Genomic DNA, 12,548 nt, shown 5'->3' with positions numbered 1-12,548 from the left:
ATATATGTATATATATATATATATATAATGTGTGTGTGTGTGTGAGTATATACAATAAACTTCTTTTAATTTCCATCTCCCAAATCCACTCACAAGGCTTTGGTCAACCCAAGGCTATTGTCGAAAACACTTGCCCAAAGTGCCACACAGTGGAACTGAACCCAGAATCATGTGGTTGGGAAGCAAGCTTCTTACCAGTGCACTTGTCTTATATTGATCCGATGAATTATTGCCTCTTTGTGAATTATTGTCTATTTAGTAATTATTACTTACTAATTGTTGTCCTGCTAAACAGTCACCTTACTGGTTTCACTTTCTCATCATTTCAGGTTTATACTATAACTACGATTGCAGTGATAAACCCTACCATGACAGTATCATGGCAGCTCAACTTATTGGTCAATGGTTCATCAGAGCTTCAGGTATTCAGGATGACTTAGTAAGTACAGCAACCATTTATCTCATTCCCTTTCCAAAAACATGTTTCTACTGATTATACAGAATCTTCCTTCCATTCACCTCACAAACATGATAGAGCCACTGGGCCTAATAATGTCCCATCCTTTAACCTCAATGAATGCTCCACAGAGCTAGCCCTTATCTTTTTCAAACTCTTCTACAATTCTTTTACTCTACAAGGACATATTACAATCTCTGGGAACACAGTACAACAATACAGTGCAACCCATTCCAAAGAAGGGCTATTCTTCTCACACTGTCAACTCTCCTTGCTCATTCATTTCCAATATTTCAAAGATGATGGGCACAGCATTTAACAACAACTTCCTCCATCATCTCCAAACTCTCTTCTTCATTACTGACCACCAATAGAAATTTTGTAAAGCCAGGTCTTCTAGAGACTTGTCACCCTCCAGTGGGTTTTTGCCCTTATCTTACATGCATTTCATATTGCAAAATTGCCCACTCCACCTACATGCTTCATATATTTCACAATTTTTAGCTTAGTTCCTTCCTGTCAACAAGAGTACCATCACAACTGATGGAACTCTTACTGACCCACAATCAATATATATATATATTGGAAGGGCATCCATGAGATGGTGTTAGGAAGGGCATCCAGCTATAGAAACTTTGCCAATGATGATGATGATGATTTATATATATATATATATATATATATATATAAAATTAACAGAATGAGATAAAAAATCCAAGACTGCTATAAAGTTTTCAGAACATTTATAAAGAGAAGGCATTTATAATTGGTTAATCCAAGCATAGAGTTTTGTAAACAGTGTTATTTGATCGAGGTTTTTTTTGAAGTGACTTACAAGTTGGGGATGTGTTTGTAAGGTCAAGTCAAAAGCAAGAAGAGAGAAAAAAACAGAGGGAGAGAGACAATAAAGAAATTAAGAAAGAGAAGGTGTGCTACCTAGTGGTCAGGATAAAATGATAGAAGGAAAGGAGAGGTGAGGGATCAAATAACACCATTCACAAGACTCTATGCTTGGAATGACCAATTATAAACACCATTGGAACTCACAATGTTCAGGAAACTTATATATACACCATTCTGCTTAAATAATGGAACTGCAGACACACTATCCCTACATAACTCATGTCTGTTTTCATTCCTCTACTTCACTCTGTACTTCATATCTTCTCTACAATAACTATTACTTAAGCATTTTCTCGCACCACCTCTGATGAAGTGATATATAAAATATCCCGGAAACAGCTGTAAGACCTTCTCTTTATAAATGTTCTGAAAACTTTCACAGCCTTGGACTTTTATCCCATTCTGTTAATTTTTTTTTATATACACTTGCTGATATTTGACCTACGTTGGACTCCTTATTCGCATAATTACCGAACCTGGAGCTTAACTATAGTCTGTCCATAGCACTTACTCAGCATTCCCTGACACCTTTGGTCTTCTTGACACCAATACCTCTCATATATATTTATCTGTCATCCCTTATGTCCCTGCCAGCTTAATTTAATTCGTCCTTAGTCGAAAGACTCCTGTTGTTATGTCCTGTTATTTGCATTTGTATTTGTGTACCATTTCTCCAGTTTTTTTTTTTTTTCCATCTTTTCGTATACATTCGCTTGCTTTCTTCCAAGGAATCTAATGCTCTTAGCTTTGTTTTTCCTTGGGGCTGGCCAGATTGGAGCAATCTCGAATATAACCAACTGAAATTGCAAAGCTAATCTGGAATTTGACTGAGAAAAGAAAACTTCGAATGACCCGTCCGTGTTTTTTCTTGTTCCTTTTTTGTATCATCTGTCTGGATGTTTTGTTGTCCCTTTTTTGTATCACCTAGTTGTCTGGATGTCTTGTGTTCTTGTCCCATTTTTTGTATTCCTTTTTATTTATATATATAGCATCATCATTATCATCATCATCATCATCATCATCATCATTTAATGTCCATTTTCCATACTGGGATGAGTTGGATGGTTTGCTAAGATCCAAAAACTGCAGATCTGTGCCCCAATGTCTGCTTTGACATGGTTTCTCTGGCTGGATGCTCTTCCTAGCACAGCACCCACCATTAGGGAGTTGATAAAATAAGTACCAGTTGAGTACTGGCGGGGTGGGGGGTCGATTTAATCAACTTAGCCTCTTACCTAATATTGCTGGCCTTGTGCCAAAATCTGAAAAACAATATTAGCAAAATATTCTTTTCTACCCCAGGCACAAGGCCTGAAATTTTCTTTTTTGGGGGGGGAGGGGGGCAGTCGATTAGATCGACTCCAGTATGCAACTGGTACTTAATTTATCGACCCCGAAAGGATAAAAGGCAAAGTCAACCTCGGCAGAATTTGAAATCAGAACGTAAGGACAGACAAACTAATACTAGCAAAATATTAAAATATCTAATATATGTGTTTCCTTTATCAAATGTGATCTGGAATGTTCCATTGTATATTGCAGGTATTTCCATCACAAAAGGTCAGAAGTGTGTTGAATGTGATTTATGAACATAATGTAATGAAATTGAATAATGGTAACTGTGGTGCCATCAATGGTGGTAGACTGGATTGCATGAAGGATACAACTAATTGCCAGGCTGAGGAATTTTGGGTAGGAATCATCTACTCATTGGCTGCTACTATGATACAAGAGGTAAGTCATGCGTTTCAGAATATATTTCTTTTATGTACCTTTATTGTTACTATAGGTTCAGCTGTGGCTGTGTAGTAAGAAGTTTACTTCCCAACCACATGGTTCTGTGTTCATTTCCACTACATGGTACCTTGAGCAAGTGTCTTCTACTATAGCCTCAGGTTAACCAAATCCTTGTCAGCGGATTTGATGGATGGAAATTAAAAGAAGCCCATTGTGTGTGTATGTGTGTGTGCGCACGCGCACGTGTGTTATCTGTTTCTCTACCATCTCCACCCTACCCCAAACACTACTTGACAACTGGTGTCGGTGTGTTTATGTCCCCATAGTCAAATGACTATAACCAGTAGAAGATAAAAACTAACTACAGTGATCAATTATTGTTTAATTTTTCGCCATTCTGAAGGGCAGAGCAGCGACAAGGCCCCACTGTCCTGATATAAAGGACTTCCATGATGGCATGGGGTAGATGATTTGACAGGAAGTGGCAAACCAAGGGGCTGCTCTAGACTCCAGTCGTCTATTTTGGCATGGTTTCTATGGCTGGATACCTTTCCTAATACCAACCACTTTATGGAGTGCTTTTTATGTGGTACCAGCATGAGTTGTTTGTGCATGGCCCAAGCATGGCTGCTTTTTACATGGTGCCAGCACAGGTGTTTTTCTATGTGCATCGGCACCCACAGGATCTCGCCACATTACTTGCAAGACAAGGACCTTTCAGCTTAGAAGAGGGGAGAAGTGATCATGTGTCAAGGAAGAGATTGGAGCATGGCAGGACAAGGATAGCTGTCTTACTACAGAGAAGATACTTGGCTACCCCTGTAGCACAAGGAAGGAGAGGGTTGTAGGAATGAGTGAGAGAGACAGATCAGAGGGAGGGAGGGCCTATCAAAAGGCAACAATAAAAGCAAGTATAAATAAGTACCAGGATCAATATAATCGACTGCTCTCGGCCCCCAATTTCAGGCAATGTGCCCTACATTATAAATTACATATGAAGCTAAAAGCGTTAGGTATTTGGTTATCTCCCTTTACATCCAGATCTCATATGGGTTGACTTAGCTATTTATACTTGTAGGATTGATAAAATAAGTTACAGGAATTTACTACAGCTTATTTAATGACTTGTGTTCCTCACCCGAGATTACATCTTTGTCAGAAATCTCTGTTAGTGACAAACAAAATGGTTTAAAATAACACACAAAATCAGCACAGAATTTTGTCAGTGAACAGGTCGCGCTCTCAAAGCGACGAAAATATTTTGACAAATTAAATTTAAATGTTGAAGTGAATCTAATGGATTTTGTGTGTTATTTTAAATGGCTTATAAACACCTTCCACGCTGCAATTGTTTTCGTTCCAGCACACGATCTCAGATCAGGTCACTTGCTATGCAAGTACATCTCCGTAAAATGGTTTTTGGTATTTAGTTTTGCCTAGTTCATTTTTGAGTTCAAGTCAAGTTAGTCTTTCACCCCTCCAGGGTTAACAAAATAAATTACCTTTTAAGCATTGGGGTGAACTTAATTGCCTAACACCTCCCCACAATTTGCTAGCTTGTGCTTAGATTATTATTATTATTATTATTATTACTATTATTATTATTATTATTGAAGGCAGCGAAATGGCAGAATCATAAGCACGCTGGACAAAATGCTTAGTGGTATTTCGCATGTCGCTACATTCTGAGTTCAAATTCCGCTGAGGTTGACTTTGCCATTCATCCTTTCAGGGTCAATAGATTAAGTACCAGTTGAATACTAGGGTTGATGTTATCAACTTATCTCTCCCCGCAAAAAAGCTGCCCTTATGGCAAAATTTGAAACCATTATTGTCTCCACCTTAGTGAAGACGAAGGTATTGTTTTCAGTAGTGTTTGTTTGTTTGTTTGTCCATGGACGAGATATTTCAAAAACCGCTGAATGGATTCGGATGAAACTGTCAGGTATGTTTGGTCTCGTGACTGGCACAAACTGATTAGATTTTGGGATGAATCCAGTACTGAACAAGAATTCTGGATTATTTTTCTGTTCTTTTACTTAATTTTTGAGAGTGGCCAGATTCATTTTTAGTATTCTAGTTTGGGAGAGTAGTCAAGTTTATTTCAGATATTCTCATTTTAAAAATCTTCTCCAGCTAATCGTTGAGAGGACGTTTGTATTGCCTTGGCGGAGGTTTGCGCACTCTGAGTGCTCTTGTTGTTGTTGTTGTTGTTGTGCATGCTAATTTAGTTAGCAGATATCTTATCTTATCTCAAATTTTTCTTAGGATTCTTGCAGAATGTAGGATGGTGCTTTTCTGCAGGTAAATAGTGCAAATTTCAATTCCAATGCTTGTAAAGCTGGAAGATTTTTTATTCACTCAAAATGAACCCAAAAACTAATTTTCTTAAATACAACTTTCATGTGTTCCACATGCTGTTCATGAGAATTACTCTTGGTCAAAATATCGTCCAAGTACAGGATTGCAAATTAACAATCAGGTAACATAGTATCCATGATTTGCTGGAATATTGCTGGAATAATCCAAAAGGTAATCTTGTGTATCTGTACAATCCTCTGTGTGTATTAATTGTCAAATACTCTGAGCATTTCCCAAGATGTTACTACCTGCATTTAACTGTAATTTAGTATTCACATCATTTATTTTTACATGCATGAATTTTCTTGTTTCTTCATAGTAATCACTCTCTACTGAAAACACCTCAGAACATTTTTCTGTTTGAGCCTCATAGTCTTGTTCTACAATGAGAACTGTGTCTCAGCTTCTGACAACTATAACACTTTTTGTTTTTAAATGGACAATCCTTTTTGTAGTATTGGCCTCCACAACCCTAACGCGGATTGAGACCTGACCCTTTTTTTTTATTGTGTTTCCCAGGACAACACATTTGAATTTTTGCAGTTCAACGGTTTTTTGGAAGCCAGTCTCGAGCTACCTTTGCGTAGTAAAAGCCTTACTTTCTGCTCCTCCAACCATGACTTGCACTTGTTAAAAATTTCTATATATCTTCTATAATACGCAGGAAATGTAATACCCTCCTCTAGATTATACGTAAATTCAGAAATTGCATTAACTACGTCTTCTGGCATAAACAAGCTTACTGGATTTTCAGACTTCGCTGATTGTAACTCAATTAATTGTTGTTGTTGTAGTATTTGTTTTTTGTAACTGTAGTTTGTTCCTGTTGCTTCTCTTGAAGCTGTACTACTGCGGCTAATAGGTTTTCCATGATGCAGAAATTCTCAGATGACCAATGTGAGTTTCGAACGATTCTCATTGCCAGATGTTATATCCTTATGGATAAACGAATACACTACAATAGTGTAATAACAATATAATCGAAACAAATTGCTGTAACCACACGGAATGTAACAACAATCTTTTAAGGACCAACCATCCAACACGCTAACTCAAGCTGTGAACTTTGTTCTCCAACTTTGAACTATCAACACACAAACTGTAGAACTAGCACTAACTACCTCACTTACTCAGACCACTACTATTTATATGTAGTGGTCCAGTCCATTCTTACGGGGGGGAGGGCATCATATTCTCACACAACTGAATAGAAGTAATGTTGGTTAATCAGATAATGTAGAGTACCTTAATTAATACAAGGATAACGTTCCACTTATGTGCAGATTGTTGCACTTTTTAAACTCAATTTTTTTTAATAAATATTTTATTTTTCTCATTTATTTATTCCATGAAATCATTTGTGTTTTTTATAAGTTCTTTTTAACTTGTTCTCTGTTTATATTGTATAACATGTTTCACCCATCCTCTCCTCTTAATGTAACTTGTCTGTTCCCACCACCCATCTATTGAAACGCCTGTGTTTAATATGCATTGTATTTTGTTGTATCTTTTGAGAAATTATTGGCAGCAGTGTTCACAACAGTCACTTAATTTCATTATATTTCTTCTTCTTTCCAGGGAATGAGCAAAGAAGGGTTCCAGACTGCATGGGGAGCTTATCATATGTGTTGGGAGGTCCTTGGACTGTCATTCCAGACACCTGAAGCTTACACACTGGACAATGTCTATCGTTCTCTTGGCTACATGCGACCATTGGCTATTTGGTCCATTCAGTGGGCATTGTCTATTACTCAGTCCACATCTCCAATATCAAATCCTCTTTGATCAGTGACCCACCTTTCTTTCTTATTCAAACATTGCTGATCCTGAAAACGCCAGGACAGTCACTGTTATATTTATTACAGTTCCCCAATAAACTAAATATATGTTACTTGTGCTTTAAACAACCAATATTAAACTGAGTTTTTGGTGGAATGTAATTGCATCCAGTCTCTTGCATGGGATTCGTGTTCTTTATCATCTTTGTATCAACATTCAACATAATTTTCAAGTCCATTCTTCTTTTCTTCAAATCAGTTCTTCTCATTTTTTTAAGGTTGCTTTTGGTATGTTTATTGTTGTAATTGTTGTGAAGGTGGTGTTGGAAGGTGGTGGTGGTGGTGGTGGTGGCTGATGTTGAATTTCAAAATGGAACGACTTTACCTTGCTTTACTAATGTTTTTGGAAAAGTCTTGAATACCACTTTTCTTTTGCAATGCTCAACCTTCACTTTTAATGGCATTTCATCCATCTTTACGTTCCAAGTTCAAATTCTGCCAAGGTCAACTTTGCCTTTCATCCTTTCAGTTATACACCAGGGTCGATGTAACTGACTACCCCCTCCCCCAAAATTTAAGGCCTTGTGCCTATAGTTGAAAAGATTATTATTATTATTATTATTATTATTTTTATTATTATATGTTTATTTAAGCAGATTTGGCAGAATTGTTAGCACACTGGGCAAAATGCTCAGTAGCATTTTCTCCATCCTAACGTTTTGAGTTCAAATCTTACTGAGGTCACCTTTGTCTTTCATCCTTTGGAATTGATAAAATAAATTCCGGTTGAGTACTGGGGTCAATGAAATCGACTTACCTCCTCCCCTGAAATTGTTGGCCCTGTGTCAAAATTTGAAATCAGTTATTATCATTATTATTAAGGTTGTGAGAATGCAGAACAGTTGGCATGTTGGACAAAATGCTTAATGGCCAACCTGTAGCCCATGGGCTGCATGTGGCCCACAGACTTTTATCTTGTGGCCCTCTTGATATTTTCTTGAAGTATTGTGTTTAATTTCAAAATAAAATTGTTTGTGTAAAACATGTTTCAAAATAAATTTAGAATTTAAAAGTAGCAACAAAGCAATAGCCTACAATTTTATAATTTTAAACTTAGGTGCAGGAGTGGCTGTGTGGTAAGTAGCCTGCTTAAGAACTACATGGTTCCGGGTTCAGTCCCACTGTGTGGCACCTTGGGCAAGTGTCTTCTACTATAGCCTCGGACCGACCAAAGCCTTGTGAGTGGATTCGGCAGATGGAAACTGAAAGAAGCCCGTCGTATATGTGTGTGTGTATATATTTGTGTGTCTGTGTTTGTCTCCCCCACCATCACTTGACAACCAATGTTGATGTGTTTATGTCCTCGTAACTTAGCAGTTTGGCAAAAGAGACCATAACTTAGCAGTTCAGCAAAAGTGACCGATAGAATAAGAAGTAGGCTTACAAAGAATAAGTCCTGGGGTCAATTGCTTTGACTAAAGGCGGTGCTCCAGCATGGCTGCAATCAAATGACTGAAACAAATAAAAAATAAAAGAAAAATATGCAAAATACTTGATTCTGTAATTTGATTATTTGTCTATTGGTGCATAAAGTATACAAGCAGCCCTCAAAAAACTTTCTCTAATTAAAGTGGCCCGCAATGTAATTCGAGTTGGCCAGGCCTGGTCTCATTCAAGTTCTGTCAAGGTCAACTTTGCTTTTCATCCTTTCAAGGTTAATAAGATAAGTTCCAGTTGAGTACTGGGATCGATGTAATTAACTTAACTCCACCCCACTAAATTGCTGGCCTTGTGCCTATACTAGAAAGGTTTATCATTATTATTATTATTAAGGTGGCGAATTGGCAGAGCTGTTAGCATGCTGGACAAAATGTTCAGCAGCATTTCATCTGTCTTTACATTCTGAGTTCAAATTCTTTCGAGGTTAGCTTTGCCTTTCATTCTTTCAGGGTCGATAAAATAAGTACCAGTTGAATATTAGGGTTGTTGTAATCGACTTATTCCCTCTCCTGAAATTGCTGGCCTTGTGCCAAAATTTGAAACCATTATTTTAATTTTGTTTAACTCCGGTTTGGTTGGAACTCCTGGAGTCTTGCATGTGTAGCAGCCTATGGTACCATGCCATCTGTTCTTTTCAACTATTTAATACTTTCCTGATGATTCTTGCCATGCCAAGGAAGCAAACCTTTTGTAACCTCTGACTATTGGCGACTCTGTTCCTATTTTCTTTATATTCCTCTTGATACTGTTCCCAAGGATCCAACAATAATTACTGCTATCTTCACCTTCTTCATTTTCCATGGTTGAGCTATCTCATATTGAAAAGATAATTCATCCATGCTATGCTCAGATTTGTGTCTTCTCTTGCAGTTTCTAAGGATTAGTTTATCAATTAGCAGAATCTATCTCTTTGGTTTCAGCTTTTAGCTTGCACCTATCAACATACCTCTGATTGGGTGGTGTTTCATCCTGGTCTTCTCCAATATATCAGTACATCATCCTCTCAGAGTGGTTGGCATTAGGAAGGGCATCCAGCTGTAGAAACTCTGCCAAATTAGATTGGAGCCTGGTGTAGCCATCCGGTTTCACCAGTCCTCAGTCAAATCGTTCAACCCATGCCAGCATGGAAAGCGGACGTTAAACGATGATGATGATGATGATCCTCACTATGTCTTGTTGATCATCATCGCATCCTTCTAATACAGCTCTTCTCATTGTTTCTGCTTCATTCACTGACAATGTCTTTACATTAGTACTTGGCCCTACATCTTCACTGCCACCATTCATGTCTGCATCCTTATTAGACACGCAATCTGCTGGTGCAGTATTATCATTGTTTTCTATTTTCCTTTTCAGTTCTTCTTCAATTCCCACGTCTGTTAGCCACCCATTTTTTTCCTTGTTGCTTTTGCCTTGTCAGCTAGCCATTGCTTACTTATCTCTGTGTTTTATTTCATACTATTTTGATTTCATGCATTTTCAGAGTCCCCGTCTACTGGGTTCACTTCTGATCCAGAATTCATTTGCACTATGGTTTGCCTCCTTATCCCACCTTTTCTCTCTACCTCTGACTTTGTGTATAGAAGTCTCTAGATCACAACTGGGCCTGCACTGTTCAGTTGCAGCACCTCTCAGTTGAAAGGCTTTCTGGGTTGGCTTTTGGTGTCATATAGTGAATATTCCCATTTTCTTTTTCAAAGGCAATACTCATGTTGTTATGATTGTGACTGATGAGGAGGCAACACTGTAGCAGAAATGATATATGGCCAAATAATTATTTAGGTTTATTCCTGTCTCTTCTAAGTTCAGCACTTTGTCTACTAAGCCTATTTTGTACCATATTAAGGATATAGCATGGGAGTGGGGGGTTCCATGGGAGACAAAGTATTAAATGCCACCAGAATGTATGTGCCTTTTATGTCTTCAGGGCTGATACAATAAATATTAATCATGCGCTAGACTTGATTCAGTTATCTTTATCTGTGTCTTTCATATTTTGGTTTTAATGAGAGAAATCATTTGTATTTTCTACTTCACAATTTGGTATGGTGCTGACTATTGGACAAGACTCTATTTTAAACTTGACAGCTCATCTATGCCAGAAAATATTGTTATTATTATTTTCATTACATCCCTTTTCAGGTTCAACTCCAAATATGTGGACCAAGACTGAAAAGTTAACCAATGAAATAAATACAATTCTTGTTACCTTTTGGGTTATAGCATTCCATTAAGGAAGCAATCTATGTAGTGATTAAGAAGTGTTTTAGTAAGTTGACATTATGACGTATTCTTGCACATGACACATACCTCAGCTGGCCTCAGATTAGCTGACCTCAGATTAGCTGACCTCAGATTAGCTGACCTCAGATTAGCTGACCTCAGATTAGCTGACCAGTGAAATAAACTGTGTTCTTAATTCATAGTTGAATGGTTTGTGGTATATCAGAACTGCTGCAATATAAATTGCCACTGAAAAATTCATGTAAAAATGGGGGGGGGGGGAATTATGTTTAAACCTTTAAGCACATTTCTGTTGAAATGCACTGTTCTCCTTTCAATTAATTTTGAAAATAATGAAGAATTTAGTGGAAAATTACTGTAATTATTGAGTTGGTGTTTGGAACATAAATGAAAATGAAATTTTGGTGGAAGGTTTTAATTTAGATCACTTTAAAGTGATTAGTACTTAATTTACTGGCCCCCAAAGGATAAAAGGCAAAGTCAACCTTGGCAGAATTTGAACTCAGAACATAAGACAGACGAAATACCACTAAGCATTTCACCCGGTGCCCTAACAATTCTGCCTTTGAAGAATTGAGAAATTGAATGAAGTTTGTTTTAGTGTATAATATGTGTGTATGTGCAAATCAGTGTTCACCTCTGGTAACAATGTGTGTGTATGTGCAAATCAGTGTTCACCTCTGGTAACAATATGTGTGTATGTGTGTGCTTCTCTTTGCCAAAAATTCAGTCAATTATATTTTGTTTGAGTTATGTTTATTAAGAAACAAAACTACCAAAAAATCAAGAATATATATATATATAATCAAATGAATAATAACAGTCGAGGGATAATTGTCAGCTTATAACAGCTGTTTCTTATATATTTTTTTAATAGAAGAATTAGAAGATTACTTCGTTACAAAAAACTGTAATCATCAGATGAAATGTAATTTCACAAACAAAAGAAATATCCCAAGAATACACCAGAACATGGCTGAAGTCTGTTGAGGATGACCATGAAATAGGACAATGACCAACAAAGTTGGCTGCTGTGGGTATTAGTGGGTGGGGTTATTGTAAGGATATAGTTTGTGAAATGGGTATAGTGTGATATTTAGGGTCAGCAACCTAGGTGAGATATGAGTCTGCTAGACTGGTTCTTTGGTAGGCTAAAAGTGGGGGGTATAGGTGATGTTTTATGATACTAGGTTTAGAGAAGGGAGTAGTTGGGAGAGGACTGAAGATAAAGAAAGTAAAAAGTGAAGAAATATAAATGCATAAATAAAGCTGATTAGGCATACGGCTGAGGTTTAGGATTCACTAGCTAAAGGGAAGAGGGCAGAGATACACAGAATTTAAGGGTATTCTGTGGATGTGGGTACCAAGGCAATTGAAAGTTCTTTTGAGGGATTGTAGTGTGATGTGTGATTGATTTATCGGATAAAGTGGAAAGATGTAGGATGTTTTAGATAAGAATATGTTATATGGGATAATGGAGACCGCTTGTAATTTGCGGACATGTTTGCCTGGAGAGGAAATCCCTGGTAGTAATAGTAGTGTACTACATATCATGAGAGGGTTCAAAG

At 37.3% G+C, this 12,548-nt stretch overlaps 1 protein-coding gene across 2 annotated transcripts in view; it reads left to right on the top strand.

Annotated features, from left to right (window-relative positions):
- LOC106868018 (non-lysosomal glucosylceramidase) overlaps positions 1–7,349 on the top strand; it is a 46,424-nt gene extending 39,075 nt beyond the window's left edge. The window contains exons 15-17 of one of the 2 annotated variants that reach the window (XM_014913114.2): positions 330–439; positions 2,903–3,094; positions 7,037–7,349. In XM_014913114.2, coding sequence (XP_014768600.1) covers positions 330–439; positions 2,903–3,094; positions 7,037–7,243 — 509 coding nt within the window. In that variant the 3' untranslated portion in view covers positions 7,244–7,349. Of the gene's footprint in view, positions 1–329; positions 440–2,902; positions 3,095–7,036 lie in introns of those variants that run through there. The other variant, XM_052972028.1, reaches the window with a different exon arrangement.
- Positions 7,350–12,548: the final 5,199 nt, after the last annotated feature.

The sequence above is a fragment of the Octopus bimaculoides genome, chromosome 12 (assembly GCF_001194135.2).
Source record: "Octopus bimaculoides isolate UCB-OBI-ISO-001 chromosome 12, ASM119413v2, whole genome shotgun sequence".
Lineage (NCBI taxonomy): Eukaryota > Metazoa > Mollusca > Cephalopoda > Octopoda > Octopodidae > Octopus > Octopus bimaculoides.
Note: the sequence above shows the minus strand (reverse complement) of the source record. Positions and strands in the feature narration are given on the sequence as shown.